The sequence below is a fragment of the Alosa alosa genome, chromosome 14 (assembly GCF_017589495.1).
Source record: "Alosa alosa isolate M-15738 ecotype Scorff River chromosome 14, AALO_Geno_1.1, whole genome shotgun sequence".
Taxonomy (NCBI): Eukaryota; Metazoa; Chordata; class Actinopteri; order Clupeiformes; family Clupeidae; genus Alosa; species Alosa alosa.
In genome coordinates, this window is record NC_063202.1 from 15,826,470 (window position 1) to 15,846,855 (window position 20,386).

The following is a 20,386-nucleotide window of genomic DNA, read 5'->3' on the forward strand; positions in this document are numbered from 1 at the left end:
ATTATGATGATAATAATTTTGACAACAGTGTAGATATTCATATTTATTATACTACACAGGAAACAGAACAGGCATACATTTTTTATTACTTGATTTATTTACACGTTAGATGTATAAAACATAAAAATATAGATATTAATTTACTTTCTAATACATGACCAGAAATTGCTATTCTACCAAACTCTTTTCCCAAAAGTCATGGTTAATTTCATCTGTTGAGTATAAGGTTCTGACAAACTTGCATCTCTTGGGCATGTGAAGGAGGTCTTATTGTTGGCTGTGCAAGTGTATCAAACCTGACAACAAAGTACTGGCATTCAGTGGCGTTGTGATTAAATCATGCGAGAAAATGAGTACCTATACTATGTGGATGTACAAAACATGTTTCCATACATCACTCAACAAAATTACATACTTCACAGGAAGGCATCTGTCTACAATACAATTCATGAGAGCAGTCTAATATTTTTATACATAATATACAAAACATTCAAAAGAATAATTGCTTTTTTAACTGTGTCACTATATCCCTTGTAGTGATCAGATATATAAAAAGGTTGCATTTAACATACAGTATATTTCATATATATATTTCATCACAATAAGCACCAGTGATCTTGATGCATCTCAACACTGCAGGGCCCACCCATCTTCTATCAGTAAAAATGAGTAGGCTATTCTCTTTATGCACAAACATGTAAAAGGAGTTATCTTCCCTTTGATGGACAAACAAAATAGTTTTGAACACTATAGGATGTCCTGTTGGGGGACAGGAAGGACAAAAGTACATTTGCTGGTCTTTCCACACGACACAACCACTCAACTCAACAGACAATTCAAAGTTTCAAACAACCATTTCAAAGACCCAGAGTTACTTGACAGTCCACACTTATCCTTTATAAAAAAAGAAGGGGGGTGTCACTGACGTCCTTCTGATTTAGAGGCACTGAGGGTCCCACTAGCATTTAGCTGTGACAAGTACTAGTCAATTTATATGCTTTCCACTTCTGGTCTTATAATGGGGAGGAAGAGCCCCAGCGTCCTCGCTGAGATCGTCCACTGTCACCTTTCTTTGGGTGGCAGAGATGAGATGTCACATTAAGAGTCACTCGCTCCTCATTCTCAGTCTCACCTGGTAGTACCAAACATTCTCAGGTTGGACAGTTTCTTATGAGTCTATAATTGGTTGCACCAATGATGAAGCACAGTTTCAGGGGAGTGCCACCAAGGGGCTATAAGCACTGCTTTTTTTTAGGGCCGCAAAAAACGCAGAACCTTGGAGCGCAAAAATCGGATGAAGGATTTGGGGAACATTTCCCTTGACTCCTGGGCAGTGTAGTTGAAGAAGTTTTGTGGATGCGCAAGGACATCAAACAGGGCCTTCATAAGTTTCTTGTCCTGTTAAAATGAAACCATTATTAACACTCATTTCACAGACAAAAGGAAAATAGACATTAAACCACAACTCTCTTGTTACGTGTTACACTGTTGTTTCCACTGTCTCCACTAGAGGGACCTCTAGCACTAAAAGCCACTGAGACGCTCATTGTGGAATCTTTGGATAACACTTTTGAAATCTATCTTCAGTTGTTTACCTTTCCTAAAATGCATGCTCTTTCCCCGTTTCCCCTCTTATCAAACAAGTAGTATGTAAATCCTTCCGCATAAAAAACATTATGCAAGATATTATATATATGATATAAGATATATTATATTGTACCTTTAGAATTTCTTGGTGATTCTCTGACGCGTATAACCTTCCATCTCTCACTATGTCTTCAATCAGCTCCTGGTAATCCTCTGAGGGAACATCAAATAAGACGGTTTGATCTGATCTGATCCCAAGTTGACAATTCATAACACACAGACACACCCATTGGAGAAATTGCTACATGAAAGTCAAGAGTGCATATTGGGGCTGTGCAAGACTGTGTGGAACTGTATACCTCTTCTCTAAGCCTTGAATTAAAAGTCAACACACACACTTAGAACTGTTATTATCCAATCACTGTTTTTTATAATGTTGTAGTTAATGACACTGCGCCTAAGGATAATTATCTTGTGTTTTATCTGATGTGCTTCTGTCTTACCATCGTATGTCACATAAGGAACCTGGAAGCCCTTCCCACTGTTCCCTTCGTTGGACTTGAACTGGATCCACAGCTTCTTGGAGCGGGAGGTGAAGGCAATCGGGCGCTCATACGTCTGACATGTCTCGTACGTCGTCACTGAGTTTGGGAGATCTGCGAGAAACAGGAACCACTTAAGTCTTACAGGCCTATTCTTCCACGGGCACTCTGAGAGCGTGAGAGCTGCTCCTAAATGGCCTATTCAAGCACCAGGAGATCACAGCGAGACCATAATGGGGCCCATAACACTACTCCACCCATGCAGCCCAGCACTCCTTTTCATCATTAACGCGTGATCACTTAACAGCCCCACTCACACACTCACACATACACACACACACACACAGTGTGCTTTGCCAGGAGTAATGTCTTCCCCTCTGCATGCTAACACACAAAGGGCTAAAACATCCGGCTAGATTAAAGCGCGCACACTGAGTGAGTGCACATGTAAGCACCATGTGTCTGCAGGAGGGGATCTCCCATCAGCTCTCTCCACAGGCAGCTCACACTTCCAACAATGGGGTGTGTTTTTCAATTCCTTTTCCACTATAACCTCTGCAACTAGTGATTTAGCTTTGTTCAAGCTAGGTGAAATGCTGTACACCAAATATATCATTACTATTAGGTCAGTGGTTCAAAAGCCTGCCTGCTATTACTACAGAATGTTTCCAAAGTGTGGATTTTTCCATCATATGTATATGCTTACGGTTTACAGGCTCTAACAACCATAGTATTAGATGACCATTTGTGTGCATATTGAGAAAAGGAAAGGGAGCTGTTAGCACAATGATGTAATTTATTATTCAAAAGAGCCATTCACAGAAATTGGCCCGACAGCCTACTAAAAATCCTAACTTAGCCAATCTTACCAATGACAGGACGACCTGTTTTGTTTGAAAATATTTTTTCTCGCATAGCCCGTCGTGTTATAGGACTGTGTGAGGTGGGACATTTTTTGGCCTTTCATGTGACATGTGAGGAGAAGACGTCTGGGGTCTCTCTGGGCTACCTACGTGTTTTTCTCATGACCAGGTAGTCGCCACATTCGTCCTCGATGGGGAGGAAGATCTCGGGCACCACGATCAGGATGCGACGCTTGGGGGGAGGCGTGATGGTCCAGTTGCACTCGATGTTGGCCGGGTAGTTCCCCGGGTAGTTGGGAGACTCTATATAGCCGGTGTAATTCCCCAACACTCCTCCACACTGTCTGTCTGCAAGATAACAGGAGAGTGCCAAATGCTTTATGATGCCCTAGCGGAACAACACTAATTATCCGCTGGTGAGCTGCACATAGAACATGAAGAGCCGCTCTCTCAGCACGCTTTTTTAATGTGGTTTAAACGTTGAACAAGGCAAGTAAAAACGTGTTCATGGTGTTATTAGCTACTGATTTAATAACATATCTCTCTGTGTCTTGTGCACCCACAGCTCCAGGCTTACTTTTGCACTGCATGATGCTCGTGGACCCATCGAAGTCGGTGGTGGTGTTTCCCGGACAGGCCACACAGTAGTTCTGGCCGAACTCCCCCTGGTAGGTGCCCGTGGGGCAGCGGATACAGCGATGCGTACTGGTGTTGTAGTAGTGCCCTGGAGAGCACTGGACTGCACATGCACAAAGATTAAACATTAAACAACATATAGGTCACTAAGATCATTATACAGATGATGAGTAGTATGAATACCATGGCATGTACATTCATGAAAAATCTCAAATGTATTTTCATTTATGCTCATGGTTTCTTTTTTCTGTCACATGTGAAACTCAATAAAACATATTGAGTATAAATAGTATATACCAAGGCATATGATTAACTATATTTCATATATATATATATATATATATATATATATATATATATATATATATATATATATATATAGATTTATCAATATATATCAATGTTTGTGGTTGATCAGAGCTATTTAAACATGCTCTCCCAGATATGGGTCTCACCCTTGGTCTCGCAGTTCTGGAAGGATGTGGCTCCGTTGTGCTTGGTGATGAGGCTTCCTCCGCAGGGGAAGCAGAAGGTGCGGCCCACTTCAGGCTGGTAGGTGCCCAGTGGGCACGGGACGCATGGCACGAAGCCGTCGCGGGAGTACTGCCCTGGGGAACACTGACCTACAAAACACACACACACACACACACTTTGGTAATGTTGAGCCCCAGCCAAAACCTGCGGGTGGACTCCAACCATAGTTTACTCCTCCCAACAAGCTGAGGAGGTGGAGGTGGTGGTGTTGGTATGACGTAGTGTGCGCTGGCTATCTCCTGCTGCACGGTCTCCTCCCTATCTCCTGAGTGACTTCAGCCAAGTGCCTGCCACAGAGCAGCGAAGGCCTGATAGTTGTTTCTGTTTAGTCTACCCTGCACAGATGGGATCTGGCCTGCCGATGCAAACAGCAACGATAACAGTGTTCCACCAAGGAAAACATGCTGGTGCTTTTTCGTATCCCTTCTTTCTCTTTTTTCAATCCCCCTGCCCACACAAGGGTCGATTCAACGGGGCTCTTTGTCAAGGGTGAGTCCGGCAGGCGGCAGGAGAACAATCAAAGAATTCCTGGTCTTAACACAGCACACCGAGCAGAGCTTGAGATTTTTATCGAGACACATGCGCTTCCTGCCTGTGTCTAAACACAGGAGATGATTCACTCGCACTCATTCATTTCCCAGATTAATCAGAAGGAGATTAAGCTCCCCGCAAATTTTAACGGCGGTTACTTGGATACGGCAGTGTATTCACAAACAAGAATGGCCTTTCCCCCTCCGAGACAGCCCCTCACACTCATCCGTGACAGCACTCATCCGTGTAGCAAAAAACCCATTATGATATTTACATGGGAAACTGCAGATGGCTAAGTGCACTTGAGTTTGCTGTCCCAGTGGTGACTATTGCTCTTCCCCAGACAATGTGGACTTACCGCCGCACTGTGAGACGTTCCGAGCCCCCACGGTTCTAGGAGTGACCCTCCCATCTGGGCCTGGGCACGGTTCACACGACACCTGCCCTTCCTCATCCTGGTACGTTCCAGCGGGACACAGAACACAGCGGGCCTGCTCGCCATCGTAGAAGGTGCCCACACTACAGCTCACTGGAGGCGACACACAGAGACAGACAGTCAGAGAGAAAGAGAGTGAGAGGATGGTGTGGTGATGATGAAATGAAGCAGTAATCCAGCGCTGCTCTCAAACCCATAATTTCCAATGGGTTGCGCCTGGCAACAACGGTCTGTTCCTGTGTCGGGCAAAGTGCAGTCACAAGCGCAAAGCTGCCCCCTGCTCAGCGGCCTCATGGTTAAACTGACCACAGGAGCGCTGAGGCGACTGCTATTTCACACTGAACCCAGGACAACGCAAATCGCTTCATCTGAAAGGCCCTTGAGAAAGTAGCGTGGGAGAGCCACCCCATCCATCCCACCCCCGCATCAGAAAGCCCCCGCACCAAGCCAACAGAGGGGGGCCATCACAAATCGACCTGATGCAGCTATGCTAAAAATTCAGACAAACACAAGCCGTGAGCCCCAACAGCTGCCTTTTAGCCCACATCAAACACCTCCCCACCTCTGGAGAATCCCGTCGTAGCCACCTCCACCTCTCCCAAAGTACTCGCTGTGGTTTCTCAAAGAGAGCTCGCGCCACTTTACCTCACAAGGATCTGGAGGGCTGATTACAGGGGGCTGACTTGCACTCACTTTTCATGTTTGCTTTATAAATTCAGGCTATTCTGCGGGGCTGTGCGTAATGCTTTTTAATTATGGTTTGGGTGCCGTTTCTCTCTGATGAAGTTAGAGACTGTGTAATCTTTTTGGCCCGAGCAGGGACAGGCGAGGTGGGGCAGAGGTGCTTTGTTTTGCTTTTAATTTCTTGTGTCTCGCTCTGGCAGCGGCTATAAATACCCATCAGGATCGGAGCCCAACGGCACACGGCCTCCATCTTGAAGCTGTTATTTTGGCTCGCGGATTTGCAAGTGCTGCTTTTCAGGCCTGCACTTTCTCCGTGCCTGTGTGCAACTGACGTGTAAGGGCCGGTGAGGAGCTGGGGGCCAAAGTGATTTTTTTACTCCAGACTGAGCCCATAGTACTGAGCGTGGAGCCTCCCTCCACAAGCCTCACTGCACACCTATTATGTGTGCCTCTGCAAATTGCCCGATTTCTCTAAAAAGGGAAGAAAATGTAATTCTCTCAAGAGCAGTTCATTTTTTTGCCTTTTGTTTATCCTGAATGACCACGAAGAGCCAGCGCAGCATTGTCTCCATACCCCGCTTTTATTTCACTCAAGCAGTGAGTAAGAGTGTGGAGGAAAAGATGGAGATTGAGAGAGAGAGAGAAAGAGAGAGAGGCAGAGTGAGAGAGAGAGAGAGGGAGAGAGAGAGGGAGAGAGAAGAAAAACCTTGAAGCTTTTCAAATGCAAAGAGGCCATTCTATTGAGTCCTCCAATTGATGGCCCCAAAGAGGTTTAAATGACCTTTCACCTCTATTCACTCCCACAGCTCTTGCCTATTTGATGACATAGGCAAACACTATGGTATCACAGTGGTAAGGAGCTGAACCCAATAAAAGAGGGCAGGCTGCTGAATTCCCCCATTCATGGCAGCCCCAGTCGTTGCTTGCACCTATCAGGCCGGGGCCCAAACAGCGGATGCTAATTGATTCCCATGGTGTCGCTGGAGTCAATTCTCCCTGGCAGTTCACTGGCTGGGGTCACGGCAAGTGGCTGTGCTGCGGCTTGAAGAGGGAATTTAACACTTAAACCGCCCGCTTAAATAAACAGCACAGCCGAGTGTCTCCTTCACAAAAACAAACACGCAAACAAGAGCCTCGACAACGGCGACACACACCGGGACAGAGGGATGGGAAATCGCTGCGCACATTAGGACGCAAACACAGGCTGGCTTGGACTGCGCTCACACATTTGTTCCCCCTACTTTCATCCTTTTGTGAAACTCCATTCGCTTGTTTACAAACAGCATTTCAGACAGTTTGCTGTGTAACAACAACAACAACAACAACAACAAGGCATCCATTTTTCGAAATGAGAGTCAGCGTGATTTGGCGTCAACGTCACCAGGCAGCTGTAATATCATTACATAAAACTTTCCCAACGCATTGTTATAACGTGATTACACGTGAATGCTCTGGGTGATCGGCTTTAGGAGATGGACAGGCCCCTGCTAAGGCTCTTAGGGCCAGGGTGGACAGCCTAAGCAGGGACCCTGACTTGTTCTCTCTCTCTCTTCCTTTCCCTCTCCCTTTCTCTTTCTCTCCCACCCATTCTCCCTCCTTCTATCTCTCTTTATTTCGCCACTTCCCTCTCTCTCTCTCTTTCTTTCTCCCATTCTCTCTCTTCCCTCTGTGTGTGAAGCAGTGAGTGTGTTGATGTGGGGATGTTCTCCCCTCTCCCACAGTGAGAACAAGCCCCGCTGGGATTTACAATGGAGTTGGCAAACTGAAAAGACTAAACTGCACTTAGCAACCTGATCCAGTGGGGGAGGTGGGGAAAGGAGAGGAAAAAATATAGCTCCTTTTAGATGTGTGTGTGTGTGTGTGTGTGTGTGTGTGTGTCTGTTGGGGGATGTTGCTGTCTTTTAGCAGTGCCTGGAAATTGTTCCTCTGTGCCTTCACTCAAACACCACAACTAAAAAAAAAAAAAAGAATGAGCTTAAGAATCCGTATAGACCCTTTCAACAAGGTAAACAAAAACAATGCTTGAACGTTCTATTTGGGCCCAATCTACTTCTTCTGCATTAAGATAACATATGGAATGTTAAAAAGGAAGCCTTGTGGGGCCAACTATGATGCTCATAATGGAACTCTCTTGAAAGGGTCCATAGAAATGGCTACGGCTGAATATAGACATGCATGCATTGGCTAACCATTGTTTTGGACAGAGGAATTATTTGACTGCACTTCCTGGTAAGCCTGCTGCATTAGTTGGAACTCAAGGGAGCGTTTAAGCAGAACTCAAATAAATGTACGTTTGCCATTTATTTTTTGTAAAAAAAAAGAACCAAAGTGCTATTAGATATTTGGACTGGGCTTGTCTTTTGGCTGTGGGCTCTGTGGATTATGCAATGAGACTGCAATACTACTGCAACTTTCCATACATCTTAGTAAAACAATTCACAATGGCAAGGACGCCAATATCCCAGACATACGTATCTTAAGACATCTGGTCTGAGAGGCATCAGCCCCGGTCTTCAGATGTTCCTTGAGGCTGTTGTGACTGGTATTCTAGGGCCCTAGAGAGGTCTTTGGGGGCAGCTCTATAAACAGACACGAGCTATAAGCCCGAGCGTCCATGAGGGGGTTGGGGCGCACAGGGCTGCTCTGATCACCCTGTTTTACTGGTTCAGGAGAGAGGAGGACGGCAGTCTGCATGAGAGCCTTAATGGGGCCTTCAGTCAGAGCCGCTGATAGAGAGAAAGAAAGAAAGAAAGAAAGAAAGAAAGAAAGAAAGAAAGAAAGAAAGAGCAGATGTGCACTGGGTTTCACCTCAGAGCAGATGTGCACTGGGTTTCACCTACCAACTTTCTTTTTCTGTCCGTTAAACAGACAAATAAATATAAGAAAATAGGAACTGTTATTCTGTATCAGTGCGTTCCCAACCAGAGGCATGCTGGACTGTTTGTGTGATGTCACTCCACTGTCCAGAGCATTGGAGATGTTTGTTCGGAGAAGCCTGAGGTGGGGAGCACATTTGTCAAGGTGGTTTGAGGTCATCTGGACCTTTGATGCACGGAGCTTTCTCAACCTCCACTGTGAGCGCGGCGAGATAAGGCTTCACTATTTCGAAAACAACCCAGCCGTCCTGAACCCCTGGTCAGAGGTTTTAAAAAATAGCTTCATACGGACCAGCCTTTCCCTGCCAAGCACACCAAGCACGCTCGGCCAACACAAGCTCTCACTCCCCTCTCGGCACTCAATAAAAAAAGAAAGACAGAAAGGGAGAGAGAGAGCAAGAGAGAGAGGGAATGAGAGGGACAGAGAGGGAGAGGGAGCGAGAGAGGAGTTGAGAGAGGGAGAGAGACATAGAGAGAGGATGCGAGAGAGGGAGAGAGGAAGAGAGAGAAAGAGCAAGAGAGAGGGAGTGAGAGAGAGAGAGAGAGAGCGAGAGAGACAGTAAGAGAGACAGAGGAGGAGAATGCCAGGACCAGACAGCATCACCCTTATGTTCCCCCTCTGCAGGGCTAGTCCTCCACACCAGTGACTAAACACATGCCCAAATACGGCCATCATCTGGCCCACACCTCCTCAACACACCTCATCTAACACACTCCAAAACACTCCAACACACTTCACTGTGATTCACTGTTGCTTTCTGGCATGTGAGGTGCTCTCCAAAGCTCCCTGATGAAAGTGTGAGGCTTGGACAGTAGAGGCTATGAACCCTGGCTGAGACTGAGACCCCGGTTGCCCAGGCGAGGAGTAGGGTAAGATGCTCACCGCACTTCCTGTTGACCAGCATCTGGCCAGTGCCACAGTGATCCTGCAGGTCCACGGGTCGCAGCGGTGACACCGCCGCAGCTGCCGCTGCCGGCGCCGCCTTCTTGCCCATCTCGTACTCGGAGCCGGCGAAGTGCAGGTGGAACTGCTCGCGGTTGATGGACTTACGCAGGGTGCGGATGGTCTTGCGAAGCCTCTTCTCCGAGCGCCGCCGGACACAGCCCAGGTCACAGCTCTCTGCTGAGAGAGAACACTTGATACAAAAAAACTTGATACAAAAAACATCGCCTACATAGCAGACTCGGACATCTGTGCATGTCAACAGAAATGCAAAGACATTCATCAGTGCAGTCTACAGACAACATGCATGCACACAAAACAAAAAAAGACAACACAAAATCACCACAAATACATGTGCAAAAAACCCTTTGTCCAGGACCTGATTCATAAACATCAAACCCACCATCTTGGCTACAAGGCCAGTATATAGATAAAGCAAAACAAAACCAGGAGATACTCAAGGGCATAGTTTAGTGGGGCGAAACATCAGCAGACAGCGGGAGTGAGGCAAGTGGGGCAGGTGTGAGAGGCAGAAAGAGGCGAGGTTAGGGTTCGGAGGCGCCGCAGTGAAACCAACCTGTTACCTCCTCAAGGCTCACATCCAGCTCAAACTCGGCCGTGATGAAGGAGCCCTCCTCATCCCCTGCCTTGCGTCCATGGCGACTGCGTAAACGCCTGCTGGACATGCTGCAGTGCAGGCTGACGAAGCTGAACTGGACGTTTTCTGTGCTGGACAGCATCCTGTCTGTGGAAATATACACATACACATTAAAACAAAAACTAGGAGAAAAGAAGACATTTGTACTAAAGCAAATGTGTATCAAAGTTTTTAAAGTTGTATCAAAGCAAGTATGAATTTCCTTTTTGTACATGAATGGTGGCATATTTGTATGACTTTCTTGCTATCCACCTTATTCCTGAAACTGACATCCATTCCGGTTTTCATCTTCTGTCCACTCTGTTTACATTTATAACTTGTAGGCCACTTTGAATATTCTTCAACTTGTATTTCTTTTGAAATGTTGACAATTCTTCACTAGGGATATTTTATAAAATATCTTTTTATTAGTTTACTTGTACATGGCTTAGGATGTGTCACTCATAAGGTGGATACTGGTGGAAAATGGAGGTGGGAAGAGAGCTGAATTGGGATCCAATTGGGAAGTCAGTGTGACTGATGGCTGGGTAGGGCCCCTGCTAAAAGGCCTGCTATGGCTATTTTGTTTTTTCCCTGTCAGCGCTGGACAATACACAGCGCTGAGACATTCAAAACATCCAGATGGCCCGGCCATTCCCCAGCTCCTCTGGCTCGCCCTGACCCAGCTCAACTGCGCTGCGCTTTCCCAAATTATATGTGACCAGCCATGAAGTCTGGTTTATTTTGTTGAGCCCCATGTATGAAGTGTGATTACTTTGGGGTAAATACGAAGAGCTTTTACAGCCAGGACTCAAAGAATCGCCAACTGTACTTTTCCACTCATGACTCAGTCATGACCATTTCAGTTAGGTTTCATGTTAGGTTTCATCCATGAATTAGATTAGGCTGCTTGGGGGCCTCATGTACCTGAGAGAGCGTTATTAAATCCTTCCTCCAGTTTCTCTTGACTCTTTTTGAGGTTACACTTTCCCATTCCAGACTTGAAGGTCACTGTGGATTTGATCCTCGGGGTGTGCGATGTATCTGAGCCTACCAAAGAAGGAAACAGTTAACCCAAACCCTGTGAGTTTAGGGAGTATACGGATTATGCAGTGGACAGAGATGTTGTGTTCTTGCCTTGGCAATACGACCCTGACTCGTTCTTTTGTCCCTCAGTGAAGCAGGGCAAAGGCATTCCACAGGTCACCGTATAGGAATCCGCAGCTCCTACAAGCACACATAAAGGGCATCAGAGGTCTGAGAGAGAGAGAGAGAGAAGAGAGAGAGAGGGGAAAGAGAGAGAAGGGGGGCAGCTGAACAAAAGCCAGCATGCCCTGTACAAACAGTGGGAGCAAGCCGAAACCTGCTGCTGCTGCGACTCGGCAACTTGTGGGCCAGTCTGTCTCACTCACCGCTGCTGATGTGGACCTGGGACTGACAGGTCAGGAAGCAGTGGTCACCCCCCTCCTGCTTGCCGCAGTTCAGGGTGGCTTTGGCAGCTGGCTGGAGCGCAGGCAGACCCTCTGCCTCTGGATGGAAAGAATCACAACACGCTCAAAGATAAAGAGAAGTGGAGGAGTTTGGGGGTTGTTGGAGGGAGGGGGGGGTCTAGGGAAACGGAATAGGACCACGGACCAAACCACTGGAGAGAAGTGAGACAGACGTTTGAGCAGGCCAAGCAGAGGTCAATGCACACAAACTGTTTCAGTCACTGATGAGTTGTTGTGGTTGTTGTTGTTGTTGTTAGTGAAATTCTGATTCTCCTTTTTGTTGATAACAAAAAGCCCGGTGAATCAGAACGAAAGGTAGACATCGTCAAAGTATCTCCTGTTTTAACCCCCCAGGAAAAAAAGTAAAACGAGGCTGGGCACATGGCGTGCACCAAGCCCGCCACAAACAGATCTGCCCAGTCTAGCGAAGAAGGCCACCTACCAATACAGTCCTTTTTGTTCCAGTGGAGTTTGTAGCCGGGGGAGCAGTGGCACTCAAATCCGCCCATGGTGTTCTCACAGCGGTGCTGACAACCACCGTTGTTCATGCTGCACTCATTTATGTCTGAGAGAGACACAGAGAAGAGAGAGAGTGAAAGAAAAGAGACAGAGCAAAAGAAAAGGGAAAGACAGAGCGAGAGAGAGATGGAGAGACAGAGTGAGAGAGAGAGAGATGGAGAGACAGAGAGTGAGAGAGAGAGCATCTCCCATTAATCATGTCTCCCATTCCTTTGAAACACACATCCAGCCACACTCAGCAGCACTTCTAGGAGAAACATCCATCTTCTTTACCATTCTTTTGTTAAACGGAGGCAAAAACAGAATGATTTAATCTCATTACAATGACATCTAATGCTGTGCTCAGAACAGTGCCCTGTTCGTGTGTTTATCCACATTTTCCAGCCCAGCTCTTTCATGTTCTGTTCCTAAACACACGGGGATGTCAGATCAGATAGTCTTTCAACACCCTCCCATTTCAAGGCTAAAATGTTCAGACCAAATGTTGTCAATTCCTGAGTCCTTCTGTTGATCTGCCTCTTACCTCCACAATGGGCCAACCCGTACAGAGTGTAGCCTTTGTTACATATGCACTGAAAGCTCCCGGGTGAGTTGACACACGTGTGGCCACAGGTCCTTTCAAAATAGCACTCGTCGATATCTGGGGCCAAACAAGGAAAAGAGGTTAACCGCAAAATGGTTTCACTGCACAGAGACAAGAGTCATTGATTGTTCAGAACAGAGACCTTCCTTTTTCCTGGTCGTGATCTTTCTATAGGCTTGTGAGCAGACTGAAACCTACGTCCAGCTGAAAAATATTGGGGTGGGGTGGGGGTTGGCTGAGGGGGTACATTCCAGTGAGTGTTTGTATCTGGGGTGGGGATCTGTGTGCTCTTGAGGAAACATACTCTTCGGAGGCTAAGCTTAATACCGGCCCGTGTTAAGGATCTTCAAAGGAATCCTGCATGTCGATACTGGCACCGTTCACAGCATCCCGCCCTGCCTGCCTTATCTGCACATACACCTACACACAGACGGCCCTGCATTGTGTCGTGCTGGATGATTCTCTGAGGATGTCAATAAGATGGAGGAGGGTGTGGGGCATGAGGTGGGGTGTGGTGGACGGTGGAGGCCTACCCTGACAGGACCGCTCGTCCGTCAGCAGCTTGAAGCCCTTGTGGCAGCTGCACTCGTAGCTGCCGATGGTGTTCCTGCAGAAGTGGTCGCATCCGCCGTTGTGGAGCTCACACTCATCGATGTCTGAGGAGGAGACAAGAGTCAAGCAAGAGGGTAGTTCTTATTGAATTACGTGACATCATTTGCAAGTACAACTTAAAGGGTTTTGCACATTCAGTTAAATCTGTGAGCTCTTGGATATTACCAACTTAACTGGTTAGATATCAACCTAGACACATTTAGATAATACACTCAAAAGGTAAACTATTGAAAAAAACATGATGCAATGTGTATGATAGAACATTACATTTGTTGCTTTACTGAATGCATGTAAAATGTTGTCTCTTTTCATGTTTTGCACAAAATACTTTGATTCCACATGATAAATTCAGCACGGCCATGCCTAATGACTATGATTCTAACATGAAGACAGCATAGTAAATCCACAGCAGGATCATGTTTACTGACACTCCACTCCATGGACAGAAACAGACCAAATAAGACAAACTGTTGGCAGAAGGGACGGTGGCACCTCACCTTTGCAGGACTTGCCGTCAGGTTGCAGAGTAAAGCCGACAGGGCAGCTACAGCGGACCCCTGTGGACGTGTCCTTACAGTCGCAGTCACAGCCCCCGTTATTCACCGCACACGTCTCTGGACACACAACAAGTCATCACAATCACACACACACACACAGTCCAGTCGAGGTCTCTGTGCACTGCACTGGTCTGCTCAATTACTGGACGTTAGCATGCTAGCTAGAGACGAGCTATGTGGCACGGAGCCTGTGAGGAGGCTGAGAGCTGGACCCCTGCCAACAACTGAGACACGGTCAGTGTCTCGATGACGTGCTGGCCTATAAACAGGTTCGATTTGACTGTCAGGCTTAACATGGTATCCGTGCTTTGGCCCATGCAGAACTGGCTGGAGGGAACACGTGTGAAATGTGCCACACTATCTCCATGGCATATTTCGCCGGAGAGAAATCGAAGGTGAGAAAACGAGGGTGCACGGCCATTTCACAGTTTGCTCAAAAACACTGAGGTATGCCCTGCTTTTAGCAGACCATAGCCCACCTCCTGTCTGCATACTCTATGTCCAGACACGGCGTGGGAAGCAACACACCCAAAACACAGCATAGATCATTTGGCCTGTTATCATGAGAGAATGGACTTACCCATAAGCAGTCGCCTTTTGACTCGTTTATCCACTTCTGCCAGGGTCGTAGCATTGTGCTCAGCAGGGTCAATGGCAGCCTCGTCCTTTTCTGCAACACAGGATAACAGCAAAAAAGTGACCATAGTTCACACATACACAGACACACAATCATTCAGATCAATTAAGAATACAGTGCACTGACGTAAAAATCAGATAAATACAGGAAACATATTATCAAAGATATGGTATTGCATTGTATTGCATGTGTTGCCATTTTGTAAAGTACGGTCTTGATCAACCATCTTGTATGATGATCATCAGTGTTTACTCAGCATAGTCAACAATCCTGCTCAATTCAATTGCCCAGAGGCGAACTCAAAACACAACAGTGATAGGAGGTGGCAGCCATAGGACAGTGCCAGACCTCCCTGGCAGCGGCTGTGAATGTTTCTCACAGTAACCACTAGGATGTTTACAAGCAGCCCGTGGAGCTTTCAGCCTGAGCTAGGCGGAGATAAGGCTGAGCAATGATGAACAGTGCTGTTAAGATGTAGTGGGGAGACAGTGTTGTGATAAACACAGACCTCACACACGAACAAACAAACTCACACATTAAACCATACATACCACACGCACACACACACGCATATCACACGCACACACATACCACACGCACACAGAGGCCCACACTACACACATACGCACGCACACACACCACACCACACCACACACACCCACATACACACATACCACACGCACACACAGGCCCACACTACACACATACGCACGCACACACCACACCACACCACACACACACACACACACACACACACACAGAAACATACACACACATACACACACACACCAAACACACACACACACACATACGCAAGCAGGCGTACCCATCAGGCTCCAGCTGTTTTGGCTCACTATCTGATACGCGATGGCTATCGCGAGCTTGGCTCCAAACAGCATGATGGAAGCTGATGCAAACAGGGATGAGATGGAAGAGCTGTGCGCCTCCGTTTCGAGAGCAACAAATCAAGAGAGGGTTTTTCTAAAAAGCATCCAAAGGAGGAATCCATGACAGACAAAAGAGGACGGTCAAGACCCTTGTTGAGGGACATAGAGAGCTCGCTGGAGGGGTCAGTGTGATTCAGTGGGCTGTTGCTGACCGGAAGGATGGGCTCACCTGTGCAGGATCTCCCGTCGGAGAGCAGCGCGTACCTGCCGTGACACCTGCAGATCGGCCCCTGCTCTGTGTCCTCGCAAGTGTGCTGGCAACCCCCGTTGCCATGGTTACAGGTCACTACAGAACATCAACAAGACACAGATCTGTTAACCTCTTTGGTCTGTTTGTTTCATCATGTCTGTGGTGTACAGCAACAATTTATCTGTGTGTGTGTGCATGTGTGTATGTGTGTGTGTGTGTGTATGTGTGTGTGTGTGTGTGTGTGTAAATGTGTGTGTGTGTGTGTGTGTGTGTGTGTGTGTGTGTGTGTGTGTGTGTGTGTGTGTGTGTGTCTGCTCATACATACAGATGCATCCTCTCTGGTTCTTGGCCAGCTCAAAGCCTGGCCGACACTCGCACGCCACTCCACCCTTGGGTGTCTCTTTGCAGATGTGGGCACAGCCATGGTCCTTATTCATGCAGCTCAAACCCTCTGGAAAGATAAGAAATCCACAAGATGGTTTTCATGGTCTAGGGCTGTTATGGGATTTGGTCACATTACTAGGACATTTGTTAAAAATAACAGTTTCAGGTGGAAAGGTGGAAATGTATGTTGTTGTTGTATAACATATACACCTACAAAATCCATACATTCTTAAGCAATTAAAATAAAACGTTATAATCTCATCATGATTATCCTTTTCATCACAATGTATAGGTGCATCGTTAATATCTGACATTTTAAGCATATTTAAAGAACAACACACAGTACGTCATCACTGAGCAGCCCACAAAACAAACACCTAGGATCAATCAAACAATTTCCATTTCTTAGAAACCAATGCAAAACTGAGACCGCTAAGATGGTGATGTTTGTTTTAAATGAATCAGCTTGTCGACAGTGTATACAAAGACATCTCAAGCACATAAACAAGGTTCTTAGCTAAAGCACATCATTGGCCCATCACTTCCAAACAAAACATAACACATTCAAGTTAAAGCATTTGACTTTCTTGGGATTGGCCCCTTTAGATGTTGTATGAGCCTTGCATTGAAATTCAGCCCTTGATTACAAATGGTGTCGTGGTCAGTTCTTCCATAGTAGTTTAAAGGCAAAACTAAACAATGTCTCCACTGTGGCGGAAGTTTGATGTGTTCGAATGATGTGAAAGTGCAGCAGACCCATCAAACATATAGCCCCAGGCAGGCTTTATTGAAGGGGAAGGCTGAACGCCAAGACAAAGCATGCAGGCCATCAGAAGACAGGCAAAGAGAGAGAGGGGAGAGAGAGAGAGAGAGAGAGAGAGAGAGAGGGAGGGAGGAAGACAGAGAGAGAAAGAGAGAGAGAAGTCAAGAGAGAGAGGGAGAGAGTTAAGTTCTACCCTAAAGTATCCAAAAGTAAAGACGCAACATGCAGAGGATGACAGCATGCTTCAAGAACCTTTCAAATACTCTACATTAAAACAAAAAAAATGTTTGAAGATTCATCATTAGTCATCCTCTTTTTAGTGGTTTCTCAATTCTCAGACTTGCGTCTATGTACACAATCACTTTTGGACACAAGTGCTACTCTATCAACAAAAACCAGACCAAACGTCTCCTGCAATATTCCTTTTTTTTTAGGAAAATCCTCAACTGTCTCCTCACATCCATTCACCTCCATCTGAAGACACCTGTTGTCTAATTGCTTTCAAACCTCTATGCAAATTGAGGAGGGAGAATCTGACCTTCCATCAAAGACGTTTTCTAGGTCACTGTAAGGAGCTGGTCGTCCCCATTCATGCTAAAGCCAAGTGGATGTGCTGATAGGATTTAGCCAGTTTGCCAAGGGAAACCCAATGGGGTGGAAACCCTTGCAAACTCACTTCAATTTACTGAGGCAAACAACAATACTCACGGCTCAGAAGCTACAGACACATAAAAAGGTGCTTTATTCTCATCTATGACACAGCCAACAAAGCCTCAAGTGTTGCAGTTATTAACTTGTTTTGTTCCCGGGGACATGGGGCTCCCTTTCCCACAGCATGGGCCCTTTTGAGCTGTGCTGCTTTAGATAATACCGCAAAAAAGAAACCCAACTTAAAAGCTGTCATCCCCCATTGTGCTGTCAATCACAGTCTTATATGTGAGCATTTACATACGCTTCAGTTTTCCTCAACGGTAACCCTGACACAGCTTAACACCTATACCAACGCCAGCCCTTAAAGGACGTGTACACACATACACACACACACACACACACACACACACACACACACACACACACAACAACTAAATAAATAGATAAACAAAATCTGTTGCCATTAAAGCAGTAAACATCCACAGAATGTGGTACAAAAACCACAAGACACTAAAGCATTGTCTAAGCTGAGAAACTTTTGGATCCATGCTTTCAGCCAACAGCAATGAAAAGTAGGGTTCTCGCACATAAGCACGACACAGGGGAGGCACACTCACCCACAGACCGATGGATGCAGGTGTGCTGGTTGTCACTGAGGAAGAAGCCTTCTTTACAGCGGCACTCATAGCTGCCCATGGTGTTGACACACACATGCTGACAGCCGCCGTTGTTGAACAGACATTCGTCCACATCTAAACAGAGAAACAGCTCAGAAACATTTCTCATTCTCATCCAGGAAGTTACTTAGTGGAGTGTATACTATTTTTTTTAAGTAGGCTAAAGCAGATGTGGAAATCAAAGAGTTCTCTATAAAGTATCTACTTTAACAATAGATGTATGGGCATAGATTTCAGGCAAAATGTTAAATTATTTCTTTAAACCCATTTTAAATGACAGCATTACACAAATGAGAAAAACATCTTGTTCTCAATTCAATAACTCTATTGTTGAATTTGAGCTACTGTGGATTTTACTATTTTCTTCAAATCAGCAAACCAGAGCATTAGTTCTCAAATCCCTCAAACATTCAGGACCATTCTAAATGTCCTTTTATATGAGGTCCAAATTAACATACTTTTTAGTTAAAATGTTCTACGAATTGACCCGAAATAAACGACACAATGAGGTAAATTCTGACCTTTGCCGTTGCATGATAATGTCTACATTCAGCAAACGAGCACATTACTACAATAAAATGTAAATTAAATGTATCCTTACCTAGACAGTTATGACCATCGTGTGCTAAATTGAATCCATCGTGGCAAGTGCATCGATAATTCCCTGGTATGTTGTGACATTCATGTACACAGCCACCATTGTGTTCAATATCGCATTCATCAATGTCTAGAAAATGGAATACAAGTCAGGACTGATGAATGATGGCCATCCAAACATTTTGCAGATGCTATTGAAACATGGTGACACTTAACTAATTTGACATAGGCCTATAGCATTATTTCAAAATACCATCTCGACCCCAGTAGGGTATAGCACAATAACAATCCACTATTTTCTTCTTCAAATCCAACTGAGAAGGCTCGAATTAGTCAGCAACAATCAATTGCATTTTTCACCACATAAGAAAACAAATACTCCTACCTTCACAATGTTTACCGTCCCCTTTAAACCCTGCTTTACATGTGCACTTATATGAAGCTTGGGTATTTTGGCAAATTGCGTCAATGTGACAGCCATCACTTCCATCAGCACACTGGTCCGTATCTAGAGTTTTTTTTTTAAAAACGTGTAAAATATTTTTTTTTTGAGCATGAGCTGCAACGTTGGGTAACTTAATTTAAGTTTGGTCTTTCATCTTAATAGCTGCTGGAACTTCACTGCAGTCAATTATCAGTAAAGGCAAATGCAAGGCTTTGTTTCACAAAACTTTAGAGATCAATTTTCTAACTGAAATAGGCTGCAAATAAGTGTATAGGCAACACCACGACTGACTCAATACATTTTCAAATTTAAATTGATATATTGTATCTGCAAACGTAAACAACCATAGCTAGAGGTAAATAAACGACAATTCGCCCGACGTAAAAGTGGTAGCGCGTGCGTAAAACTGCACCCTTTTAAAACCTACCACGATTGTGAGGAAGCGCTGCGCTTTGACGAGTATTTAACAAGAGCAAAAACAAACAGAAGTCCCGGGCAATACAAATAGCTCCCATGGTGATATGATCCAAGTTTAGAAGTCTCCTCAAAAAGAACCGTTTGCACTGAAGAGGTACACAAGTGTCCGACTCATTTTCATTCTGGCTTGTCAATCGCTTTGCGCTCACGAGGGGATTAAGGGAGCAGGGTAAGAGAGGGTGTGTGTGTGTGTGTGTGTGAGAGAGAGAGAGAGAGAGAGCACTGAGCACCAACCGCGCGTGCATGTGTGTCCCATTGACAAGACATGGTTAAAACTGCTACCTGCGCGTGAAATGACTGCATGCGCACATGTCCAAGCATACGCACTTGCAATAAATCAAGATGGATTTATACCAAATTGTCTTGGATATTCTAATTAATAATCATGGAACATAAATGGTAAATCATTGAGAAGGCTAAGACTCGCTTAAAATGAAGAAGAGGCCTACATCCTCTGACCATTCTTTAGGCATAGAGGTTATTTAAGAATTTAGAAGGTACAACGCATACTTGTCCATTCTTCTCATTCAAATACAAATATGTAGACCAACACATGCTTACTGGCTGTAAAACAAAAGGTAACTTAGG

General features: G+C 45.5%; 1 protein-coding gene across 6 annotated transcripts; it reads right to left on the reverse strand.

Annotated features, from left to right (window-relative positions):
• Nucleotides 1-30: 30 nt before the first annotated feature.
• Nucleotides 31-19,990, reverse strand: scube2 (signal peptide, CUB domain, EGF-like 2). 6 transcript variants are annotated; one of them, XM_048262366.1, is made up of 23 exons: nt 19,749-19,989; nt 19,262-19,384; nt 18,881-19,006; nt 18,220-18,354; nt 16,130-16,255; nt 15,784-15,900; nt 14,611-14,700; nt 13,971-14,087; nt 13,395-13,517; nt 12,802-12,918; nt 12,202-12,324; nt 11,682-11,798; nt 11,407-11,496; nt 11,197-11,319; nt 10,210-10,377; nt 9,573-9,809; nt 5,052-5,222; nt 4,084-4,251; nt 3,570-3,731; nt 3,143-3,340; nt 2,091-2,243; nt 1,721-1,800; nt 31-1,398 (listed from the first exon to the last, which is right to left on the reverse strand). In XM_048262366.1, the coding sequence occupies exons 1-23, from the start codon at nt 19,834-19,836 to the stop codon at nt 1,252-1,254; spliced, it is 3,099 nt and encodes a 1,032-aa protein (XP_048118323.1). In that variant the 5' UTR covers nt 19,837-19,989; the 3' UTR covers nt 31-1,251. The 6 variants fall into 6 exon arrangements, with proteins under 6 accessions (XP_048118323.1, XP_048118322.1, XP_048118325.1 ...); XM_048262365.1 differs by having other exon boundaries at nt 9,573-9,812; XM_048262368.1 differs by lacking the exon at nt 5,052-5,222 and having other exon boundaries at nt 9,573-9,812; nt 19,749-19,990.
• Nucleotides 19,991-20,386: the final 396 nt, after the last annotated feature.

Bases quoted from the DNA above. Each gene is read 5' to 3' on its own strand.
- scube2 (XM_048262365.1), bottom strand. From the start codon at position 19,836: ATGGGAGCTATTTGTATTGCCCGGGACTTCTGTTTGTTTTTGCTCTTG. The intron at 14,088-14,610 runs GTAAGTCCATTC...TTGTGTGTCCAG, and splicing joins CAAAAGGCGACTGCTTATGG to AGACGTGTGCGGTGAATAAC. The intron at 13,518-13,970 runs GTGAGGTGCCAC...TCTCCTCCTCAG, and splicing joins TGACGGCAAGTCCTGCAAAG to ACATCGATGAGTGTGAGCTC.